The sequence below is a fragment of the Asterias rubens genome, chromosome 11 (assembly GCF_902459465.1).
Source record: "Asterias rubens chromosome 11, eAstRub1.3, whole genome shotgun sequence".
Lineage (NCBI taxonomy): Eukaryota > Metazoa > Echinodermata > Asteroidea > Forcipulatida > Asteriidae > Asterias > Asterias rubens.
In genome coordinates this window covers 6,188,865-6,213,486 of record NC_047072.1, presented here as the reverse complement: position 1 = coordinate 6,213,486, position 24,622 = coordinate 6,188,865, and the positions used below count along the sequence as shown (strand labels likewise).

The 24,622-nt window shown below is 38.3% G+C and overlaps 2 protein-coding genes across 3 annotated transcripts; one reads left to right on the top strand and one right to left on the bottom strand.

Moving 5' to 3' along the window:
- Window positions 1-791: 791 nt before the first annotated feature.
- LOC117296484 (peroxisomal targeting signal 2 receptor-like) lies at window positions 792-15,849 on the bottom strand. 2 transcript variants are annotated; one of them, XM_033779441.1, is made up of 11 exons: window positions 15,687-15,849; window positions 14,775-14,974; window positions 13,635-13,692; window positions 10,652-10,766; window positions 9,131-9,166; window positions 7,899-7,976; window positions 6,874-6,982; window positions 5,014-5,123; window positions 3,699-3,812; window positions 2,492-2,647; window positions 792-1,922 (listed from the first exon to the last, which is right to left on the bottom strand). In XM_033779441.1, the coding sequence occupies exons 2-11, from the start codon at window positions 14,890-14,892 to the stop codon at window positions 1,839-1,841; spliced, it is 978 nt and encodes a 325-aa protein (XP_033635332.1). In that variant the 5' UTR covers window positions 14,893-14,974; window positions 15,687-15,849; the 3' UTR covers window positions 792-1,838. The 2 variants fall into 2 exon arrangements, with proteins under 2 accessions (XP_033635332.1, XP_033635333.1); XM_033779442.1 differs by having other exon boundaries at window positions 14,775-14,968.
- A 372-nt stretch (window positions 15,850-16,221) lies between these two features.
- On the top strand, window positions 16,222-21,105 carry LOC117296486 (peroxiredoxin-2-like). The gene is made up of 6 exons (XM_033779443.1): window positions 16,222-16,434; window positions 17,878-17,995; window positions 18,295-18,411; window positions 19,251-19,373; window positions 20,244-20,409; window positions 20,882-21,105. The coding sequence occupies exons 1-6, from the start codon at window positions 16,260-16,262 to the stop codon at window positions 20,936-20,938; spliced, it is 756 nt and encodes a 251-aa protein (XP_033635334.1). The 5' UTR covers window positions 16,222-16,259; the 3' UTR covers window positions 20,939-21,105.
- Window positions 21,106-24,622: the final 3,517 nt, after the last annotated feature.

Here is a 24,622-nt window from a genome sequence, read left to right as displayed (position 1 = left end):
CTTGGCCTTGGTGCCCTTTAAAACCTTCTTATAGACTCTCCAATGAAATACCCTTTACAAAATGAAAATAGCCTTGCCCTTAAAATAAAATGCTAGTTCTGTCCCTAACAATGGTGGATAGAATTTGGCCGGCAGAGAATAACAAATTTCTCAGAGAGTTTTGTTTAGTAAACTTTCAAGTGTAAACAAATTCCATTGATATATATGACAAACAATTTAGAAGAAATTATATACCTAAAAACCTCATTAAAAAAATTGACAAAACTTAACATTTTTTTTTTAAATCTCATCAAGTAATTTATTCACAAGGACTTTAAAATATTACTTTACAATTATTCAAATAAATAATCAGACAGGTTCTTTTATCAATGAAAACATGGTCAGTCCAATCATAGAGCAAGGAAGGGAGGAATGGAAAGTAAAACCAGGGGCTGGTTTCACAAAGATAGTCATAATAAGGACTAGTCCTATGAGTTAAAGGCAGTGGACACTATTGGTAATTACTCAAAATAATTATTAGCATAAAAACTTACTTGGTAACGATTAATGGATAGATGTCTATAGTATAAAACATTGTGAGAAACAAATCCCTCTGAAGTAATGTAATTTTCGAGAAAGAAGTAATTTTCCACGAATTTGATTTCGAGACCTCAGATTTAGAATTTGAGTTCTCAAAATCAAACATCTGAAGCACACAACTTCTGGTGACAAGGGTATTTTTTTCTTTCATTGTTATTTCGCAACTTCGACAACCGATTGAGCTCAAATTTTCACAGGTTTGTTATTTAAAATGTATATGTTGAGATACACCAAGTGAAAAGACTGGTCTTTGACAACTACCAATAGTGTCCAGTGTCTTTAACTCTTTGAGCAGTCCACCCCAGGTGGGAACTCCTGGTAACCTCAATGACTTCTAAGGTTTTCCAGGTTTGTCCCACTGGTTTAACCTAGAGTTGACACGAGTTACCGTGTGTGTTGTTTAGTTCTGGTGCATTAGTAAGAAGAAAAAATTGCGAGGAGAGATCACTGGGCAGGAGGCTGATGGATTTGTGTGTATGTTTATGATTACAACCTTGCTCATAAAATGAAGATTTGCTGTACTTTATTGAAACTTCATTTCTTTGTAAAGATTAAATATAAACTTAATTCACACACTTGGCAATAAAATTAAAATTAAACGCGTTGCTATATAAAATAAGAAATGCCAATTTTAATTTATACAGAAACAGTAAGATCTTGGCGGCAAAAGTACCAAAAGGGCATTAAAATACTGATAAGACTGGTACCTAGACTTCATTTATTAGCAAATAAAGCACTGAATACATACATCCAGACTATGAATTCTGATAATCACAAATAATGCACGATAAACCACTTTTGTGAAAAGCTCAATCAAATAACAATTAATTTAGGTAGAACAAAGAAAAATTAATCATCAGAGTGGGACTTGAACCTCCAATGCCGTGGTCATGCCCAGTTCTACCAACTGAGCATGTCGAGCTCTAATAATGGAGGTCTTCCTATTTTGGGAAGCAGCAGCAGAGGGATTAATGAGAGGGATATATTTTTTTGTTTAAAATATCAAGTCATAAACCACATGGGAAACTGACTGGAAATATTTACCCACTCAGTTTCCCTTGAGGTTTATTACTTGGAATTATGATAACTGTTAAGCAAATAATGTTACACACGATGAACAGAGGCAATGTTGTAGCAAAGGACTCATTCTGCTACCACTGCTTTTAATTGCAACAAATCAGCAGCTGCAAGGTACTTAGATTTTCCTTTGTTTTACACCCTGTCAAGAGAGGTTCGAAGATCGCCCTCGTTGTCCAATATCAAGTAGCTCCGGTGGGTTGATTTTCAAGTAGTGACTTTGGGCTGAATACAACTGTTCTGTCGTCCCATCCACAATCAGCAAGCTGAAAAATGCATAAAACACAACGATTGCATACTCATCAATAAAAGACCCGTATTCTCACTTGATGTATCCCAACATAATGCATAAAATAACATAATCTGTGAAAATTTTGACTCAATTGATCATCGAAGTTGCAAGAAATAATTAAAGAAAAAAACACCCTTGTTGCACAATTTTGTGTTTTCAGATGCATAAAAAAAGACTTCAGGCCTGAAGACTTTTTTATATTTGAGTGAGAAGTTACCTCTTTATCAAAAACTATGTTACTTCAGAAGGCGCCATTTCTCACAATGTTTTTATATTATCAACATCTCTCCATTGCTTGTTAACAAGTAAGTTTAGGGCTAAATTATTTTTTAAGTAATTACCAACAGTGTCCACTGCCTAAAAAGCAACATCATCTGACCAAAAAAGTTCAAAGAAAACATTCTAAAAAAATTTGTTTCTGTGAAAATCGGGTCTCCCAATTTCAAACTAGAGCAAGCAAGTTTATAGTCAAAGCCATCTCTCTGTTAAGTTTGTTTAGAACTTGGTGTAAATGTCTGTCAATTTCTTCCTAAAAATACTAACCTGGCCTGGGATGTGGAGATTGAAATCTAAGCCACAGACGAACTCTGTATGATGTTCGATGGTTTCTAGTGGCGTGGTTTGCTGAGCAAAGTCCCAGGTCCGCACCGTGAAGTCATATGAACAGGAAGCAAGAACAGTTTTCTTGTGCGGAGAACACTGTCCAAAAAAGAAAATGTCAAAAACTGTTAGACTGACATGACTATTGTTTATATGATTTGAGCCATTGCATAGTGAGGTATCAATATATATTTGGTTTACGGTAACAGTATGTGTGTATCTACTTCCCAGGTAGAGTTTGGTCTTAGAGAACTGTCTCAGACTTCTCAGTTCTGAAAAGAACTGTCCTGCTTTTTAACAACTACCCGGGCGGAAGGTATAGAAATTGGCTGGGACTACTACTTTAGCTTATAGGATTGTAATTAACTGCAATACCGAATTGGTCTCAACGTTTCGACTAGCTTGCTCTAGTCTTTGTCAGGAGACTGCAATTATGTAGTTTGATAATGACACAAGTATTCTGCTCAAAGTCTGAAAGCTCCGCTGGCCTCCACTACGAAGGCCTCCAACTCCATATTTTGATGAGCTCCAGGAAGACTGGCTCTGCACCAATTCCATAATATAATAATAATAATAATAAAACTTGTAATGCACACGTATCCACCCTGCTGGGTGTTCAAGGCGCAGTAAAAACAAACAACAAACAAAACAAAGAAAAACTGACACAACAAAATTGGTCCTTGAAAACCTGTGACATAAGATAAGTTTTGAGAAGAGATTTGAATGTTGTGGTGCAAAGACAAGATCTAAGATTAAGTGGTTGAGAGTTCCAGATGCGTGGCGCAGCTGAAGAAAAATACCTGTCTCCCCATGAGTGTCGAGACTTGGGTTCAATGAGAAGAAGCATGGAACTTGATCAAAGATTTCTTGATGGAGTGTAAACTTGAAGAAGTTCAGAAATATAGTGGGGAGACTTGCCATTAAGTGCTTTGTGGACAATGAGCATCAGCTTGAAGTTGATTCGTTGAGAGATAGGGAGCCAGTGTAGTTGTTTCAGAATGGGGGTGATGGAACAGGATTTCTTAGACAGTGTCACAATGCAGGCAGCAGTATTTTGGAGGCAGTATTCCAGGCCGTGTCCTAGGCCCTAAACCTAGGCGAGCCGCTGACAGTGCTTATACACATCAGTATTAGGAACAAAACGTCTTACCTTTACTCTCCGTATTGCATGTGTATGTCCACCAAGCTGAAAGAGTGGAGCTTTGGGATTCCTCAGATCTAAGCCTCTAATCTTACTATCCACTGATCCAATGAGAAGTAGATTCTGAAGACAAATTAAGACATATATTCAAATAACTTTTTCCCCAGAACTGTTTTTGAGTGTTTTTTTGTCTAAACAACGACAGCACTACAGGCGGAAACATTTCTCTAAATAATAATAATGACATATTTTATAGCGCCAGTATCCACGAAAGTGCTCATGGCGCTTGCTTCAATGAAAGAATTCCCTCCAGCTGTGCAAAGATCAAGAAAAAATGAAAACAATCCAATGTCTTTTTTTTATACTTGTTGTTTCTATTATATATTTTTTAAGTTTGTGATTTTTATCATTGATGCAGACTGGAAGGCAATTTCCATGTTTTTAACGTGATGTTTGTAATAAATTGAATTGAATTGAATTGAATGTCTATGGCATGTCACTGAAATTTTTATAAAAAAATTAGTCATCAGGGTTGTTTTGAAAATGTCTATTGTCTGGATGGCTCTGAAAGCTAGTTATATACTAGTATGTATACACATATTGACCGGCAATGAGGTAATTAGTGTACATCCATTCCCCCAGGGGACTTTGAGTGACTAGAAGAGTGACCTAATTCCCGAGGCCGAAGGTTGAGGGGAATAGGCCCCTCTTCTGGTCACTCACAGGCCCGAGGGGGAATAGACGTACACTAGTTACCGAATTATACACGTACCAGCCAAAATGTGTTCTATAACACACCTTGGTCTTAAATGTGAAATAAGAACAACAAACTGGAAAATAAAGGAAGTTTTGTAGTTGCTGTTCACGGTTCAAGTCAAGAGAGGGCGCTGTAACCAGGCACTATTTTCAAAGGCTAGTGCCTGCCCGGGTACTATTCCCGCAAAACACAAACGCACAATCACGCGCGCGCGAATATACGAGTTCATCCCACGTGACCGTGTTTCAGCCAACCAGAATACAGAACAAGCAAGAGGTGTGTTATAATTATTATTATCTTCAAGTACGCACTAATCCTCCAATCAGATTGGCAGAATGGAGTGGTGATAAAAACCTATATTGCACAGCTAATATCACTACCATGCGTCTTGTGTGTTCTATGTCACGTGCCAAGTTTGCTTGAAAATAAATACGTTATCACACGCGAAATACGGAAAATATAGCACGTATGCGTCCCATATCCAACTCGGACGCAGAAGCACTATATTTTTCCGTATTCCACTCGCGCTTGTGTGACAACTTATAATATATTATTAGTAATGTATACCTGGTCATATTTACACCAGTCACATGTGATGATCTCACAGTTGGCTGCTGGGATAACCATTCTTGCTGCGTCTGGCTTCCTCACGTCCCATAGCCGCACGGTGTGATCCCCTGAAGAAAAACAACAATTTTCAAATAAAATGGTATGCCTTTCTAGTTGAAACTTGAAAGAAGCCAGTCTGATATGTTAAAGCCATTGGACCCTTTCGGTAAACAGTATTGTCCAAGGCCCACACTTCGTGTATCGCAACTTCTATAAAAAATAACAATTTAGGCTCAATCGGACGTCGGAGTCGGGAGAAAATAATGGGAAAACCCACCCTTGTATCCGCATGTTTCGCCGTGTCATGACATGTGTTTAAAATAAATCCGTAATTCTCGATATCGAGAATTGATATTGTTTTACTGTTTTTTGAAAAAGTAAAGCATTCATGGAATAATATTTCAAGAGAAGTCTTTCACCATTACCTTCTGTTGTCTGTAAACACTGTAAGTTATTTGTAAATCTGTGAACTTTTATTTTTGTTTCTGTACCAAAAGGGTCCAATGGCTTCAAAGGCACTGGAAACTATTGGTAATTACTCAAAATAATTACTAGCATAAAAACTAACTTGGTAATGAGCAATGGAGTGTTGTTGATAGTAGGCCTATAAAACATTGTGAGGAATGTATCCCTCTGAAGTAACAAAGTTTTTGAGAAATAGGTGATTTCTGGTGTCCAGGTCATGGGCCACAGTGTCCAAGGCCAAGGCTACAGTTTCCGAGGCCAAGGCCGGCCAGTTTATATATATATATAACATTTTTAAAGCCCTGCCATTTTGTCAAAACCAAAATGGCGGACCATGAAAGTTCACAAAGTAAAAAGAAACCACACATTTTCAAGGCATATTTCAGAGGAGCCAAAGCGTTAAAGGAACACGTTGCCTTGGATCGGTCGAGTTGGTCTTTAAAGAGCGTTTGTAATCGTCTGTTATGAAATGCATATGGTTAGAAAGATGTTTAAAAAGTAGAAAACAATCATCCACACACATTTGCCTCGAAATTGTGTGGTTTTCCTTTTACTTTGCGAACTAACATGGTCGGCCATTTATGGGAGTCAAAAATTTGACTCCCATAAATGGCCGACCGTGTTTATCGACAAAGTAAAAGGAGAACCATGCAGTTTCGAGTGATACTTGTGTGGATCATTATATTCTACTTTAAAAATATCTTTCTAATCATATGGATTCTATAACAAACGGTTACAAACGCTTTTCAAAGACCAACTCGACCGATCCAAGGCAACGTGTTCCTTTAAGATCGACAGTATTTCAGACAACTTGTCAGTTTGACAACTTGACATTCTCACAACTTGACGGGTCAGACAACTCGTCCAGTCAGACAACTCGCCAGCTTGACAAGTCCTCAATGAGACAACTCAACAAAGTGCCATGACAAGCAGAGGGCGAATTAGTTATCTTCATTAAGTAGGATTTGAAACTTTGCATGGTGAAAATACGACATGGAAAGGTTTTACTGACAATGTGAAAATTTTCACACAAATTTCATTTAGCATGAACTTCAAATAAGTATTTTGCTAGCCTTCTCTTGGGCAGAATAGTTAATGACCTGGAGAATTGCACTCTGACTTCTCTTGCTAAATCCCAATGCCCCCAACGCCAGGCGGTTAGTGGCTTTATTTCCTGATTGACATGCTTTAATAACTCCTATAAAACTGGAATGTTGGATGTGGTCCTTTTGGTTGGTAAGCAGATAACTCAACTTTCTCGATGTTACAATCTCATCTGTCTGTTATCTCAAACACCGATTCCATCTACACATTTAACTCAACTTTGGTTGCATAAGGTTTTACACACAATACCTGAGACTGAAGCAAAGCATCCAGGTACGTAGGGAGACCACTTGGCGCTGTAGACTATGTGTTGGTGTCCGTTAAATGTCGCTATAGATTGGTGGTGATTTGGATCCCACTGCGGTAAAAGCAGATTATCATAATCACTTTGATTTCAGACTTTCCTCACAAAATGTAAGGTACTTTGAAGCAATCCACTTTAAATAGTTCATTGTTTCATCACCCTAACTGTATAGATAGACATATCACAAGATCAAAGAAGAATGAGAGGGGACCAGATTCTCTATAACTTGATGCCTCTTTGCGGTGTTATACGAACATTACGCCTTTAAAGCAGTGTTCCTATTGGACTTAAAGTAACTTGACTTTTCTGTAGAATGACAACATTAAATTCAATTGGGATGCACGGTAAACTGACCTCCCTGTCAACTTACCGTGACCGTGATGTTAAACTTACAGGCTGAAAGAGGTTGCGCAGCCATGGTAACTTAACATTAATGGGAGCAACTCCACGCTGTAAACTTACAGTGACCATGCTGTAAAACGCAGCAAGTGGGATTGCCCAGCAGAACTACAGTGACCATGCTGTAAAACGCTGCAAGTGGGATTGCCCAGCAGAACTACACTAAAGTCAGTCACAGTAACATTCCAGGTGGCAGCGGACCAAAAAGTCCAATGGGAACACGGCCCCAAAACACACAATGGATCAACTAAAGGGCTAATTAAACCCACTTGCAGGGAGGGGTTGTGATCGAGCAGTGCGCTCTGGGGACAAAACGGCACAGCGCGATTGTACACACTGCAAACGAGATTGAATGTACATGTATAACCAAACCAAGATTGGTAATTCCAAAAGGGGAGGTTAAGCCTGGTTCATACTTCATGCGAAGCAAATCACAGGGCTGTTTTCGCATCGATTGTTTCACGAACTGTGAGATATTCGTGGTGAATTTGTGACATCAAAAACTCGCTGCGCATTCACATTCCCAGGAAGTACGAACCGGGTTTTAGGGTTACTTGTATAGTTCACTTACCAGTTTGATTGTTTTATCCCACGAAGCTGAAACCACAAGATTTTCGTCTCTTGTCTGACTCCAATCTACACCATTAACCTGAAATGGCAACAAAATACACGCTCCAATTCATATACTTGTAATTTGGCTGGTAACCTTAATTTAGTAAGTAAAATTGTTTCATGCTTCATGTTACTTTTTACATAAAGGCAGTGGACACTATTCGTAATTACTAAAAATAATTTTTAGCATGAAAAGTTACTCGGTCAAATAAATTAGCAATGGAGAGCTGTTGATAGTAAAAAACATAGTTAGAAATGGCTCCCTCTGAAGTAATGTAGTTTTTGAGAAAGAGGTAATTTCTCACTCAAATATTAAAAGACTTCATCCGGCATGAAGCCTTTTGTTATGCATCTAAAAGGACACACATGTGCAACAAAGTGTTTTTTCTTTCATCTTTTTCTTGCAACTTCAACGACTAATTTCACAGGTTTGTTATTTTATGCATGTTGGAATACACCAAAATGAGAATACTGGTCTTTGACAATAGACCGATCCATTAGGCTCCACCCACGGCACAAGTTTGAGCATGAACACGTGAGCCTCTCTATTGCCATTCTGCACAATTCTGCCCCGTACGCCAAGCATACCGGACGCATGTCAGACTTTATTTTGTCTGACTTTTGGTGGCGCAATGGGTTGTGATTGGTCAATCCACGCAATGGGGCGGAGCTTAAAGGCAGTGGACACTATTGGTAATTACTCAAAATAATTATTATCATAAAACCTCTCTTGATTATGAATAATGGGGAGAGGTTGATAGTATGAAACATTGTGAGAAACAGCTCCCTCTGAAGTGACGTAATTTTCGATGAAGAAGTAATTTTCCACGAATTTGATTTCGAGACCTCAGATTTAGCATTTGAGGTCTCAAAATCAAGCATCTGAAAGCACACAACTTCATGTGACCATGGTGCGACCAGGGTGTTTTTTTCTTTCATAAATATCTTGCAACTTCGACGACTGATTGAGCTCAAATTTCCACAGGTTTGTTATTTTATGCAAATGTAGAGATACACCAAGTGTGAAGACTAGTCTTTGGCAATTACCAATAGTGTCCAGTGTCTTTAATGGATTGGTCTATTACAAAATGTGTCCAGTGTCTTTTTTAAGCAAACAGCAAGAGCCAGAGTGCACCACAGATCAAACTGATAACCACCTAGGCTGTACAGTGTCTTCAACTTCAATCTTACCTCTTTGGTATGTTCCTTAAATGCTTTAACTGGACCCTGCATTAGAAGAGAAACAAGATTCACAGATGAAATCATAATAAATGTTAAATTTGCATCGATGTGTGTTATCACTGTATACTCTACTTTCCCTGAGTCCTGTGAAAAAAAGAAGATTCACAGGCATATTACTCGGATGGGATTCAAACCCACCACTCTTGCAGTTCTCGTAAACCAACTGCCTCTAGCTACGGGGGCAATCTCGGTGGTCTAGTTGGTAAGACACTGCTCTAGAATTGCAAGAGTCGTGGGTTCGAATCCCACCCGAGTAATATGCCTGTGTTTGTTGTTTTAACAGGACTCAGGAAAGTACTGAGTACTCAGTGCTAACATACATCGGTGTATGAACCAAAATAAATGAAATCATGTTGAGCTAGCATCTTGTGTTTCTGTTTTGGCTGCATGAAAAACAAAAACCAAACACAACTGAAGATTCAGATTAGATTCTAATGTAAACTCTGTTGTCTCGTACAACTCAAACAGTCACAAATTCGTTTAAATTCTAATCAGGGTTCTGCTTGACTTTGTAGGACGAAGTACTGTAGGTTTTCACGGTCAATTTCGGCAAATGAGCAGCCAATTTAGCCACCAAGCTATTCTATTTCGCGCAAAATCGAATGCTACTAAAAAGGGTCATTCAATTTTGTTTCATGATTAGTCAAATGCAATGTTGCGTCATTCAATTTAACAAAATAATCATTCAATTTAACAATTCATTAAAGCAGCATTTAAATTCGCAGACGCTTCTTGAGGCGTGTGTGTTACGAAAAAGAGTGACGATACGCTAAACTGAATTGAGTGCTAGAGGAATTTGACTCCACTCAAAACGAAATTGAATGGTCCAATTCTAAATTTGAAACGCAGTAACAACTGGAGAGGTAAAACAGCTTTAATTCGAACGCATGAAAATGAAATTGACCGCTCAATTACCGAGAAAACCTATACAAGAGGATAGGTATGCTGCAAAAGGCGGGGCTGGTAGAAACTGAGGATCTTGAGAATAATTTTTGAGATCTACATGTAAGGCTACGGGACATGGCCCGACCCAAGGAGTTACTGGCACAAAAGAAATTGTAAACTTTCTTTTGCATGCTGTGATGAGATGGAATAATAATAACAACTAGTTCTTATCAGGCGCATTTCACAATGGTATCTTAATGGGCTTTACATTAATGCCCTGGGGAGGGTTTCACAAAGAGTTAAGACTAGTCGTATCTCGAGTTAGGATGAGTTAGCCTTAAGTTTTTAATATCTCCTAGGACTAGTCTGAAACTAGGACTAGTCCTAACTCTTTGTGAAATCAACCCCTGGTCATTGGGCCAATAACAATCCTTTAGTCTTTCTCAGCACCCTGGGGATTATACAGCTCTGAGCTGTCGTGGCGCTCCAGTGAGGGTTTGGTTGTAAACAAACCGAATCCATCAAAATCATACCAAACTAGATAGGTTTGATTTTTGTTGGGGAAATACAAGAGAGAATTCTAACCTGTGCCTGTGTCGTGTCCCATATCTGAATAGATCCATCCCCACTGCCACATAAAATGACATTCTTGTTAGACTCTGACCAGGCTAGGTCAAACAGACCTTCACTCCATTCGTAACTGCATACACACAAAAAACATCAAATTATACACTAGAAGATGTGTGTACTGAAGCCTAGAACTCATTTTTTTTTCTAAATTAAGAGTGCACCTCTAATGCAGGGCCCGCACTGTCCCGAACTTGACACCAGATGGACACACGATAATAATAATACGGACATTTATATTGCGCAGTGACCTATATAAATATACTCTACTGCGCATTACAAGGAATACAACAGAGAAAATATGAAAAAAACAAATACACAAACAGAGCACGAATGAATTAAATGGGTGAAGTAAACAAATGGGTTTTTAACTTATATTTAAATACACTAAGTGAAGCAGACTGTCTAATGAAAGGTGGGAGATTGTTCCACAGATTTGGAGCGGCGTATACAAATGCCCGATCACCTAAGGTAGCCCTTGATTTCCTTGATAGGTGAGACAATGTGTGGTCTTGCGAATAAAGGAAATGTTCAAATTCTGCTAAGATCATAAATATATTGGGCCATTCATGAGGGCATCTTAAAGACACTGGACACACTTGGTAGTTGTCAAAGACTAGTCTTCTCAGTTGGTGTATCTCAATATATGCACAAAATAACAAACCTGTGAAAAATTGAACTCAATTGGTTTTCGAAGTTGCAAGATAAAAATGGAAGAAAAAAACCCTTGTCACACAAAGTTTGTACTTTCAGATGCTTGATTTTAAATTTACTGAGATATTACTTCTTTCTCTAAAACTACATTATTCAGAGGGGGCCGTTTCTCACAATGTTTTATACTATCAACAGCTCTCCATTGCTCATTACCAAGTAAGTTTTTATGCTCACAATTATTTTGAGTCATTACCAATAGTGTCCAGTGCCTTTAAGCCACCGTATGGCCGCTGGTGGAGTTTCTAAGGCTCATACAAGCAACTTAGTGAGCATTGGCAAAATCTACGGCATGCCGACAAATTTCTGAAGGACATTGGGAAGCTTCATTTTCGTGTTGAATTCCTGTAATTTGCCCTCTGCAAGGCCATCGTGAGGGCATCTTGTCCACGCAGGAAGAATACTCCCTATAGGAAGATTCAATTTTAGGGTTGCCTTCAAGTGTGGTTCGGTTGCCATCGTGTAACCTTCTGTAGACATCCCACTTTTACTTCGGCTGTTGATTGGCTTTCGACCACGTTCGAGGCCATCTTCGAATGCAAAATTCCATAAATTTTATACGGCCATCTATATATGGTGTCAATTTTGGGACAGCTAGACACTGCTAAAGGAATTCAAATTTGCATAGGACCAACTCAAGGGCACCAAGGCAACCATCAAAATAGCAAATAAGTAGGCCCTAATGTCAATATTGTCAATTCAACTTATCTTGAATCTTTAAGGGACACGTTGCCTTGGATCAGATGAGTTGGCAGTATAAAAAGCATTTGTAACCTAGAAATTTGCCGTGAAATTGCGTGGTTTTCCTTTTGCTTTGCGAACTAACACGGTCGGCCATTTATGGGAGTCAAAAATTTGACTCCCATATTGGTTTAGATGGAGTTGTTCACCAGTGGTTCCACACATACTTGAGTGATAGATCTAGCCAGGTTTGTGTTAAGGATGCCCTCTCTACTGAAGCAAAGCTCAAATATGGCGTTCCTCAGGGCTCCGTCATTGGACCTCAGATGTTCACTTATTACTCCCACACCATTGGTCAACTTATTCGACGTCACTCAATCCAGTACCACATGTATGCTGATGATGTACAGTTGTTCTTAACATTCAACCCCTCCCGCCCTGGAGATGCTGCTTGTGCTTTGTTTCGTTTGTCTCGGTGTGTCAACGAACTTCAATCCTGGTTGGTCACCAATAAGCTCAAGATGAACCCGGATAAGACGGAATTCTTCATTGCAGCCTCTCCCACTCACCTCAAAAATCTGGATCACCTCACCTTTAATCTAAATGGCACTCAAATTCATCCTTCTCCATCTGTCAGAAACTTGGGTGTTGTTTTCGATCGCAACATGTCCATGTCTGCTCACATTACTCAGCTCTGTCGCTCTCTTAACTGGCATATACGCAACCTAAGCCGGATCAGGAGGTTTCTTGATTTCAGCGCCTGCCATAATGCTGTCCGTGCCTTAATTCTGTCCAAGCTGGACTATGGCTGCTGCCTCCTGAATGGTGTTTCACAGAAAGATGTTTCCCGCCTTCAACGGCTCCAAAACCGCTGTGCCAGACTTATCTTTCAGCTGCCCAAATTCACTCACTCATCTCCACTTCTCAAGCAATTACACTGGCTTCCAGTTGCCCAACGCATTCAATTCCGTACAATGGTCCACACATATAAATCCCTCAATCACTGTGCCCCGGATTATCTCTCCTCTCTCCTTTCACTCCAGACATCTTCTTACTCTCTTCGCTCTACTACTGGTAAATCCCTTTCAGTTCACAAAACCCATAAACTTGCAGGTGATAGGGCATTTTCAATTGCTGCTCCCCGACTATGGAATTCTCTACCTACCCTTACCAGAAGCTCCAACAGTGTCCCAGCCTTCAAACGTGCTCTCAAAACCCACCTTTTTGCCTCTTCGTAGCTGGTCATCTTTATCTTTGTTCTGTCTTTTTCCCTCTTCATTCCTTCTCAGCGCCTTGTATCCTTTGGCAATTTGGCGCTTTATAAATACTGTTATTATTATTATTATTATTATAAGAGGTAAGAGGAAAACCTTGCAGTTTCAAGGCGTTTGTGTGGATCATTGTATTTTACTTTAAAAACATCTTTCAAACAATATGCATTTTATAGCCAATGGTAACAAACGCTTTTCAAAGACCAACTCGACTGATCCAAGGCAACGTGTTCCTTTATGTTTAGTGAAATTGAGCCCTAAAATATAAGATAATATACCTGTTTAACAGTACAGCACCGGCTGGTAAAACATCAATAACAAACAAGCTTCCTTTACCTGTACAGATTGAGGAAAACAAAAAACAAAAGAATGCGTTTTAATTAAAGGAAGGGTATACTTTGGTAATTAATGACCATAACAAACCTACTTGGTAAGGGTGCTTCTTATTAAAAAGCACTTCAGCTGTTGTTAATGTATAATATTTCGAGAAACAATTTGTGTGACCGATGCCTAATAAAAGGCTTCAGGCCTTTTTAATAACTTAATAGGTGAGAAATTACCTCTTTCTCAAAAACTCTCTCACTTCAGAGGCAGCCTTTCTCACAATGTTATGTATTATCAACAGCTCTTCATTGCTTGTTACTAGTAATTTTTTATGCTAACAATTATTTTGAGTAATACGGATAGTGTCTAGTGCATTAAGGTGTGATGCACATGCACAACAATGAAGTATTTTTATGTACTACTTTGAAACCAACTTCAGCTGGAATTGCAAAGCATTTGAAAAACGGTCATCACAAAATTAGAAGAACCTCTTTTTCCAGCATCTTGAAATATCTTTGGTCATAGATGTAGAGGCCAATTAAATACAAAATTTGTTTTTTTATTGTTATTATTATTTATTAAAATAATCAAAACCTGATCAAATTAGCCTGTCTGTCTGTCATACGATACAAAGCAGTGAGCGGTGTTCAGACAACTTTTCCGTTGAAAAACTTGACCGTTCAGACAACTTGACGAATGAGACAGCTCGACCGTTTGGACAACTCGACGGACATTTTTTTTTAACCGTCATACAACTAGACTTAGGACCAAGACAAGTCGACAGATGGACAAATCGACAGATGGCTGTGACGGGGGCCTCGCCACGGGGCGCGCACAGGGCCGGTAAAGGGGGGGGGGTAAGGTTAGAGTTAGGGTTAGGGTAAGGGTTAGGGTTAGGGATACGGTTAGGATTTACACAGGAAATTTGTGTAAACATGTCATTAATGGAGAACAACCGTTCAAACCGTTGGCTTGTTTTGGCCATTCTTTGAGTTGTCTCAAAGTGGAGTTGTATTAACCGTTGAGGTCCAAACCGTCGAGTTGTCCGACGGAAAAGTTGTCTGACATCCAATGCAGTGTGTCCAAAAACTGACCTGCGATACCAAAATGCTGAGATGCCGCTACGGCCAATCTTTGCGGGAGGTATGGGGAGAACTGTACTGCATATCCCTGACGTCCAGGAGACCGAAAAGCGACTGGTGGCCTGAACATATTACTTGATCAAACAGCTGTGTCTTCAAGACTTCAATGGTAAATGATGGGAAGGATCAATTCAAAGGCATCCATTCTGGTTCTGGGGATAAAAATACTTGTTTCAAATTATTTCAATTTTAAAAACACTGTAGGATTTTAAAAGCATTATTAGCGCCTATCATCCTAAAGCGACACGATGGTACTCCTAGAACTATGAGTTCATTCTGCTATCATCTGGAGATGTCATAGCGAATGAACCTCATAATTCTAGAGTAGGGCACTGTAGACCCAATAACCGGGGCGCTGGAGAGTGCAACAACATTTGTGTGATAGGCCTACGCAACAACATCTTCTTGATCTTGGTTGATGTAATAATAATAATAATATTTAGCAGCTCCATTATAGGTATACCACATCATTCAAGAATCAATCATAATCAACAATCATTAATTTATGTTTAATCATCAATGACTGTTCACATTATTATTAATTAATAATATTTTATAATTATATTATAAATTAGACTGAGTTATAGTTATACTAGCCCCACTTGTGTGGCCAAGGATAGCTAAGGATTCAGCTATCCTTGGCCACACAAGTGGGGCTAGAGTTACTTCTAGAAACTATTAAGTTTCTAGAATAGAAGTAGCCTAGAGTTAGAGTGGTTAGACTCTAACCACTCTAACTCTAGCCTACTCTAACTTAGTTAGAGTAGACAAGAACTTGAGAAGAAGAAGAGTGGCACAGCTGTGATTTTACTACGTAGGCCTGCTGCAGTGCATGCTGTGTCGTGCCCTGTTCTATTTACAAACCATTTCGTTGTTTTGATGAGCAACAGATTAAGACAGGTCATTTTCTACCTCCATGAAGTACCCATAATCGTGGTTGACTGATGATGAAGTTACCCACTTCTCAAGCTTACAAAACAAAACAAGAACATCGGCAGTTCTTTGACCTTTGACCTAAAAACAACACACACGTGCCCGATCATTTTATACCCGATTGAGAATTGTTTGTACTGAACTTGTCAAGTCCTTCTTCATTTAAAATTTTAATTTAGTTCTTTTGAATCTTTAAAAACAGTTTTTTTTTCTTCTCTTTTTTTATATTACTTTTTTTAATTACACTATATATATAGAGCAGTATTATTTTTTACTACATCCAGTATGATTTTAAACTTAAATGTTATCTTGAGATATATAGACACTTGACAAAACATCGCTGGACATATTTGCCAGTCTAAATTTGTACGTGTCTTTCTGACTGCATGCTTTGCTGCAAAAACAAAAAACGAGATTAATTTTGGTAAGTTACCCAGACGGCCCACCGAGCGGTTTTCTGTGTATACAGTTTTTTAGAGTGGCACCTGGCTGTCTCAGTTCAAGATGGCGCGTTTGTTGTCTTTCGTTGCATTTAGCGTGTGCAGGTTTCTCTTCGTGTTGGCTTTTTCGTTGCCATCCGGAGCTGAAGAGGCCTGCTACAGCTACGGAGGGGGGCATGTTTATCCTGGAGAGGGACTGAGGTCCTCCGAGCATGCTGTTCACTGGAGTAAAGCGCAAAGTATGGAACGTAACACAAACATAATTTTGGAAAGAAAGGGTGGGCGTGGCTATGGGTTTTAGCCCCGTACGTACGTGTGGTTGAAAAAGTGGGAGGGGTAATTTAATTGGTTTTCAGATGATATTGGCTTTTGGAGTGCAATACAACAATCTTTTAATTAGAGCAAATAAATGCTACATTTGATCCTATCTTATGTGAAATATTTGAAAAAACATTGTGTTTTTTACAATTCATGGACTCTTTTTGTTTGGGTTGGATGGATTGGCATGGAGGATGATTGAACTTGATTGAACATGTTATGTTGAATTGAAGTTGGAGGTAGAATGATTGTAAACCGCTGCATTTTTGACCACATCAGCATGAGGGCACTTTCTACAGGGAGTTTTCTGGCATCACAATTGTCTAATTTTGTCTGACAATGACATATAGAGTTTTTATAAATCGAATAGTATATATGTAACAAATGGAAACGAAAACACGTGTTTGTTTTATTATTATATACAAACCTTACCCTTGTCAATTGAACAAGATGGCGCAAACAGCCATAAAATTGCGTATTAATATGTGGGAGACTTAATCAAATCAGAATTGAGAATCTTTCAGCTGGCTAGCTTTTCAAGTATGATTGAATTTACAATTGAAATGATTGTACCCACTTCAGTTAAGTTGTCATAATATCCACTTGACAAGCTTGTTGATGCTCTTTATCCTTGGTGGCCTTGCTCTATGTTGTTGAATCTAGTGCCATCTGTTCATTGTGGTTAACACTGTTATTTGTTAGTGTTATTAAATGCTTGCACAGTTGGAAAAGTGTCCGTGTGGCGCCACCACTTTTTCATCCGATATGAAATAATATAGTATCTTATTTACCTCAATGAGATATTCCTCTTTGTAAAAATGAGTGAAAAAGTGGTGGAGCCACACGGAAAGTTATCCGCACAGTTTTAACCATTGTTTAGATCAGGCATTGATGTATGGAGCACTGACTAATATAAATATTTATTACTAAATGGAAATTGAATCCTGAAAATTGAGCAGTTGAATTTGAATAGGTGGGTTAATGCAATAGATGCAGAAACTGCGAATAGAGGCCCCATAAAAATGTGTTGCATCAGCAGGTTTATTTAATACGTGATCACTTTATTAAATAATTTGAAACTAAACAGTATTGATATTCCGTCGAAAAACCTGCTGATTTTGGTTATGCTGTTCTGTCATCAAGGAACAATGTTCTATACTATGAACAGCTCTTCAATCTTCATTGCTCATTACCAAGTAATTTTTTATGATAACAATTATTTTGAGTAATTACCAATAGTGTCCAGTGCCTTTAATGTGAGGTGTGAGGAAGGATCCAAGTCATCACTCAAGGAAAGGGGATCAATGGTTTTAAAATTATTGTTTAATTTTTCTCTCTCTCTCTCTCTGTAACTTTCCATGCAGTTTCCAAACCGGCCCCTAACTTTGAAGGGACCGCAGTGGTCAATGGGGAATTTAAAGAGTTGAAGTTGTCGGACTACAAAGGAAGATATCTTGTGCTTGTCTTCTATCCTCTAGACTTGTAAGAACCCATTCTTTGAATCCCACTTCCTTCAGTCATGAGTAGATGTCTTGATATAACAATTTTTTGTCACTGTTATTTATTGCCTTGATTTCCCTGTAATGCAAATTATACAATTTGGAATAAAGCTCTTATTATTGTACATGTTTATGTTTATTTCATGATTTTCCTGTATTTATGTCGATATTTTGGGTAATAATCATTATAAAAGAAGAATTAATGAGTAGATTTAGAGGATTTTTCTCGAATATTTTGCAGAGATTTTGTCTAACTATTTTTTATTACATTTTGCCTTCCAGTACTTTTGTCTGTCCTACAGAAATCATCGCCTTCAGTGACCGCGTCAGTGAATTCAACAAAATCAACACCGATGTGGTTGCAGTTTCTGTCGATTCTCAGTTCACCCATTTGGCATGGTATGTTTGCTCCTATACTACTCTGAACGGGGTTTACTTATTGTACCTAGATTTGGGTTTGTTTCCCCCAACAAGGATACTCATAATAATAGTAATAACAAGTTCTTACATAGCGCATTTCACAAAAACTGTCTCAATGTGCTTTAATTACATTAGTGCCCTGGTCATTGGCCAATAACATTCCTATACAACCTGGGCAACCGTAGCGCTCCAAAGGCTTTTTCATACACGATGCAACCTCTACCCTCGCTGGTACCCATTGATACCCCTGGGTATCCTTGCCAAAAGGCTTTTTCATACACAATATCAACCTCTACCCTCGCTGGTGCCCATTATACCCCTGGGTGATGACCATCAATGAGGTTAGGAAAACAACTTTGTAGCCTGTGCGTTCAATAGCTTTGACGACATATACGGGGCTCACCCAGGTCAACTCAAAGTGCCCTACAATCTACTTGTGGAGTAGGTCACCTTTAAATCATCGAATCTGTGAGCATTTAGTTTTTTTTTTTCCGAGATGGGTACATTCGTATCACTGTGAGCTTATAAATTTACTCAATGTTGCAGTTTTATATTGAAAAAATTATTATTTTCATTCTTTTTTGTGAATCCACCAACAGTTTCAAACATAATGCACCCAAAAAAAAGGAGTTTTGGTGGGCTGTCGCAAGATGCCTTGGCGTCAATGCCGGGGGAAGTTGGCGTTCGATTAGCTCATGTCAGGGGCTCACTTGGATGAGCACATCGGGGTCGACCCGGGGAAGCTAATCGACTGCACCCAGTATTTTATTGTTTTTCTCATCATTTTGTTTGTTTGTTTGTTTGTTTGTTTGAAATAGGATGAATACTCCACGGAAGAAAGGCGGCCTTGGACCAATGTCAATCCCTCTTCTATCTGATCTAACACACCAGATCTCTAAGGATTATGGCGTTCTATTGGAGGATTTGGGGCACACTCTCAGGTAATCCCGCACATACAAAATGTTTTTTGTTTTTAAAATATATATAGAAAGTTACAAGAAAAGTCACATGTGAACACTTCAGCTGAATACAATGTTAAATGTGGAGAAAACATCAAAAAGATGTTGCAGTTTTTTATTAAAAATAATTAATTACGATCTTTTCCTGAATCTTTTCCTGAGTAATATTTTCACAAGAACGTTGAATTAGTCCATGATGAGCAAAGTGACAGCTCATACTAACCACATCTCCTGATGCAGCGTTCATGAATGGAGACCAACCCTAAACAATGTGTAAGATTCAAATGTTCTGGGTGAAAAAATTATCAAAACCATAATTAACCAAAATAGTTTACAATATGAATAGCTGCAGTGCTTCTTGCCAAGTAAGTTTTTATGACCATTGATTTTGTTGAGTATTTATAAATGTATTACCCCAAATTTCACGTTCCAAACCTGGAAGAGCTGTTCTAAAGGCACTAACCACTTCTGGTAACTGCCAAAGACCAGTGTTCCCACTTGGTGTATCCCAACATAGGCATAAAATATGTCTGTGAAAATTTGGAACCAATTGGTCATCGAAGTTGCAATTGGGAACAATGAAAGAAAAAAACCCTTGTTGCACAGATTTGTGTGCTTAAAAAAAGGCATCAGGCCAGAAGACTTTTAATATTGAGTAACCTCTTTCTGAAAAAACTATGTTACTTCAGAGGGAGCCTTTTCTCACAATGTTTTATACTGTCAACAGCTCCCCATTGCTCATTACTAAGGAAGTTTTTATGCTGACAATAATTTTTATAATTACCAATAGTGTCCAGTGCCTTTAATCTTTGCTATTTATTTCATCTTCACCTTGTTATTTTTCATTTTCAGGGGCCTGTTCATAATTGACGGCAATGGTGTTCTGCGTCAAATTACAATGAATGATTTACCGGTCGGCCGATCGGTTGATGAGACTTTGAGATTGGTGCAGGCTTTCCAGTTTACAGACAAGAATGGTGAAGTGTGCCCAGCAGGTTGGAAGCCAGGCAGTGACACAGTAAGTAGAAATATAAGTTGCCGTAAAGATAAAAGATTATATGCATAGTTTATTTCATGATGGGAAAGAAACAATTCCAGTACTGGATAGGATTAAAAGAGATTTTCCGAACTGAAAAATCATCATTTAAACAAAAACACAAGACAGCCCGATTTGCCCAGTCATAATAGATGTTAAATTTGCATCGGGATAAAGAATATTAATTTTGGTTTTTACCCATACACTGATGTGTGTGAGCCCTGTATACTCAGTACTTTCCCGAGTCCTCTGAAAAAAATATCACAGGCATATTACTCGGGTGGGATTCGAACCCAAGACCCAACTTTGCCCAGTCGTGACTTTACCTTCGGAACGCTAAAATCTTGGGCCTGACGGGGTCCAGTGTAAGATTTGATGTTATACACTTTTGATAGCCAGTTAATTTTATAACAAATTGATAAACTTCTACTTTCTCTTCTTCTTTTTCCACCAGATTATTCCGCATCCAGAGGACAAACTGAAGTACTTTAGCAAACAGAAGGATAAATAAACCCCCTGTGGAATGGGAACGCCAGTTCCTCTGAATTAGACTTGCTACAAGTCTCTTTGCTTTGTCTGCTGTCTCTGTCGCTTAGGATGGATTTTCACAAAGAGTTAAGACTAGTCTTATCTCGAGTTAGGATGAGTTACTTGTCCTCACTTAGGACTAACCTTAAGTTTGTAATATCTCCTAGGACTAATCCTAAGTTAGGACTAGTCCTAACTCTTTGTGAAATTTACCCCTGGTCTCATAGTAACAGCTTGAAATTTTGTTATCCATTCAAAGTAATTGGAAATAAGGTACAAATAAAATTTTCATCAATAAGGACAAGTGAAACTTAGGTTCTGCATGTTTTTGTAACAAGTCTAGTTTATAATATGTCAATTTATTTAAATAATTGTGTGTTGCTTATCTTGAAATGAAAATATGTGGACAAAAGTTTTCTTTTTAACATTTTAAAGCCAAATAGGGGGGGGGGGGTGTTCTGCTCATAGTGTGCATGTTGTGTAGGTACTTAATAAGGTCATATTTCGGTAATAATGACCCTAAAAGAAATTTGTCATTTCAATCAGAAAGCTTACTTGCCAAAAAGATTGTAATTCTGATTGGCATCCTGCAAAAATGATTTCATCTGGAATGCTCCTATTGATCAGAAATAAATAAAAGTATGGCAACAATTTTATAAAGGCAAGTCTTGGAGATTTAAAATTATGAGGGGTCCTTTTGTGAAAGCTGCAGACGCAGTTTAGTGCCTATCGTCACCTCACTCAACATCGACGGCTCAAAATTATTTTGCTGTTTTAGGGTGGTTTTCTTTATTTATACAGTTAACTGTATTCAGCTGAAACTTTCACAGGTTATTGTATCAACAAATTGACTTTATAAGTCAGTATTGCGCAGATTAAAACCAATTTATTACCCTATCTTTAAACTCGGGTACTCATGTGTTGTCACAATTTAATGTTCACATTCATGTTCTTGAATACTTTTTTGGTGTTTCTTTTGTTTGATTGGGTTTTTCTTCTTTCCCCAACGCAAAGGAAAACATGTTCTGAACTTGCATACAAGCACTGGGAAAAAACTCACATTATTTTCATGATGCTGCATAGCACATGAGTTTACTAAGCACAGAAAAACATGCTTAGCAGACACACTTTACCAGCCTGCATGTGAACATTTTTACTCCTTTTGACTGTTACCCGACTACATCTCGCTAAGCTCATTAATTTGTTCAGCAATACTTTCTATTTAAGAGCACTATATGGCCTGTTTCTGGTGGAACTCGTCCTGATAATATTTTTGCCTTAGTATTTTAAAACAACTTAGTGCACAGTTTCTTAACTTTGTAAAAGGCTCGTTTAGTTCTTGGGGGTGATTTAGATGGGGATTTTGTGCCCAATAAAACACTTGTATTTCAATCTTTATAATTTGTGTGATTGAGTTTAAAACCATATTTGTACATTTTGTAGTTTGCCTCGAGCTGGACTATTATTCGAGTATTATTTAATATTAATTTGGTTTTACCCTTACACTGATGTGTGTTAGCACTGTATACTCGGTACTTTCCAGAGTTATGTGAAAAAAATCACAGGCATAATACTTAGCTGGGATTCAAACCCATGACCTTTGCAATTCTAGAGCACTGAGATTGCTTGGTAGCTAAAGGCAATAGACCCTTCCCATGAAATATGTAAATTGCACATAGCGCGTGCGCACTAACGTTTTGGTTGGTAAAATGAGGGAACATCGCGCTGTTCTGTACATGGCTAATGGGTGCGTGACGCAGACGCGATTGTGCGTCTGCTTAGTGCACAACTCTATGGCGTTTGCCAACCAACAGGGTCTGTACGCATGCGTGAATGTGATTAGCATATTTCATGGGAAGGGTCCATTCAAATCCTATTGGTATCAACTCGCTCTTTTATACACACAATTCAGGAAACACAAATCATAATATCGCATTTTTTTATTTTGTTTTTGTTTGTAGTTTGGCATAATATAAATGGTAATATTTCTCATAATATCAGATAAATCTTTAATTAACGAAGCACAATCAGTCTGATAACCATGTTAAGGCGTTAAGTTTACTCAGCATAACTATACAAGAAGAAACCACTTAAAGTGTTGGGGGAGGCTGCCTAATTAGATTTGATCAAGTCTCTCCATCAATTATTTACACTAAAATGTACCTGTATTAAAGGAACACGTTGCCTTGGAACGGACGAGTTGGTCAAAACAAAAGCGTCTGTAACCGTTTTTTATATAATGCATATGGTTGGAAAGATGTTTTAAAAGTAGAATACAATGATCCACACAAGTTTGCCTCGAAATAGCGTGGTTTTTCTTCTACTGTGCGAACTAACGCGGTCAGCCATTTATGGGAGTCAAAATTTTGACCCCCATAAATGGCCGACGTGTTAGTCGTTGAGGTAAAAGGAAAACCATGCAATTTCGAGGCATGTTTGTGCGGATCATTGTATTCTACTTTTACAACATCTTTCTACCCATATGCATTTTATAAAAAATGGTTACAAACGCTTTTCAAAGACCAACTCGACCGATCCAAGGCAATGTGTCCCTTTAAGACAAGAAAATCTTTGTAATCACCGGGCAAGCTTCGAAGTCTAGCAGTTTATACAACTGCCCTAAAATGTAAAAAGTCATTGGTTCCGTTTACCATCACCATGGCCCAATTTCATGGTTATGCTTACCGACGAATTCTGCGCTTACGATCACCATTCTCAGCGCAAAATTTCTGCGCTAGCTGTACGGTACTGCCATCTCGTGAAATATGCCCAACTTAAGCACAGAATTCCCTGCTAGTACATGTAGTACAGCAAGTGCTGATTCTTTGCTTACGAACGTATGTGAGCTTTGGAGCTAGAAGCAATGACTTACCAACATAATAGCTTGTGTTAAGCTCAACAAATTTGCAGAAACGGCAAAAATGTGTCCAGGTAAATAGATCTGGATAGTTCATTGTTCATTTGACTAACTTCCACTTAAAGGCACTGGACACTATTGGTAATTACTCAAAATAATTGTTAGCATAAAAACTTATTTGGTAGTGAGCAATGGAGAGCTGTTAATAGTATAAAACATTGTGAGAAACGGGTCCCTCTGAAGTAACAAAGTTTTCGAGAAAGAAGTATTTTTTCACAAATTTGATTTTGAGACCTCAGAATTAGATTTTGAGGTCCCGAAATCAAGCATCTAAAAGCACACAACTTTGTGTGATAAGGGTGTTTTTTCTTCCATTATTATCTTGCAACTTCGACGACCAATTGAGTTCAAATTTTCACAGGTTTGTTATTTCATGCATATGTTGAGATACACCAAGTGAGAAGACTCGTCTTTGACAATTGCCAATAGTGTCCAGTGATTATAAAACATAAGGCTCAAAGAAAAGTATCCGACCGAATTTACATTTTTGCACAAATGAAAGTATTTCTCTGTTGCTTATCAGTTTTCAGCTTAATTGTGAAATCTGGCACAAGGGCAAGTACATGTACTTGAACATGATTGGTAGTGGAAGAGTACATTCATCCAAAACTCTTAGTTTTTCAAGTAACATGTACAAAATGTCATAAAAGAGGGACAATTTAATGTTGTTACAATGTATATTATATAGAAAGGTTTGCGGTAACACCATGTAATGACTATCTCTAATGAGTTGGGGTGGTTCTGAAAAGA

Coding starts and splice junctions, on each gene's coding strand:
- LOC117296486 (XM_033779443.1), top strand. CDS start 16,260: ATGGCGCGTTTGTTGTCTTTCGTTGCATTTAGCGTGTGCAGGTTTCTC. Junction 19,374..20,243: donor GATTTGGGGCACACTCTCAG/GTAATCCCGCAC, acceptor TTTCATTTTCAG/GGGCCTGTTCATAATTGACG. Junction 20,410..20,881: donor GGAAGCCAGGCAGTGACACA/GTAAGTAGAAAT, acceptor TTTTTCCACCAG/ATTATTCCGCATCCAGAGGA.
- LOC117296484 (XM_033779441.1), bottom strand. CDS start 14,892: ATGTTCAGGCCACCAGTCGCTTTTCGGTCTCCTGGACGTCAGGGATAT. Junction 10,767..13,634: donor GGTGCTGTACTGTTAAACAG/GTATATTATCTT, acceptor GTGTGTATGCAG/TTACGAATGGAGTGAAGGTC. Junction 3,813..5,013: donor ACTGGTGTAAATATGACCAG/GTATACATTACT, acceptor ATTTGTCTTCAG/AATCTACTTCTCATTGGATC.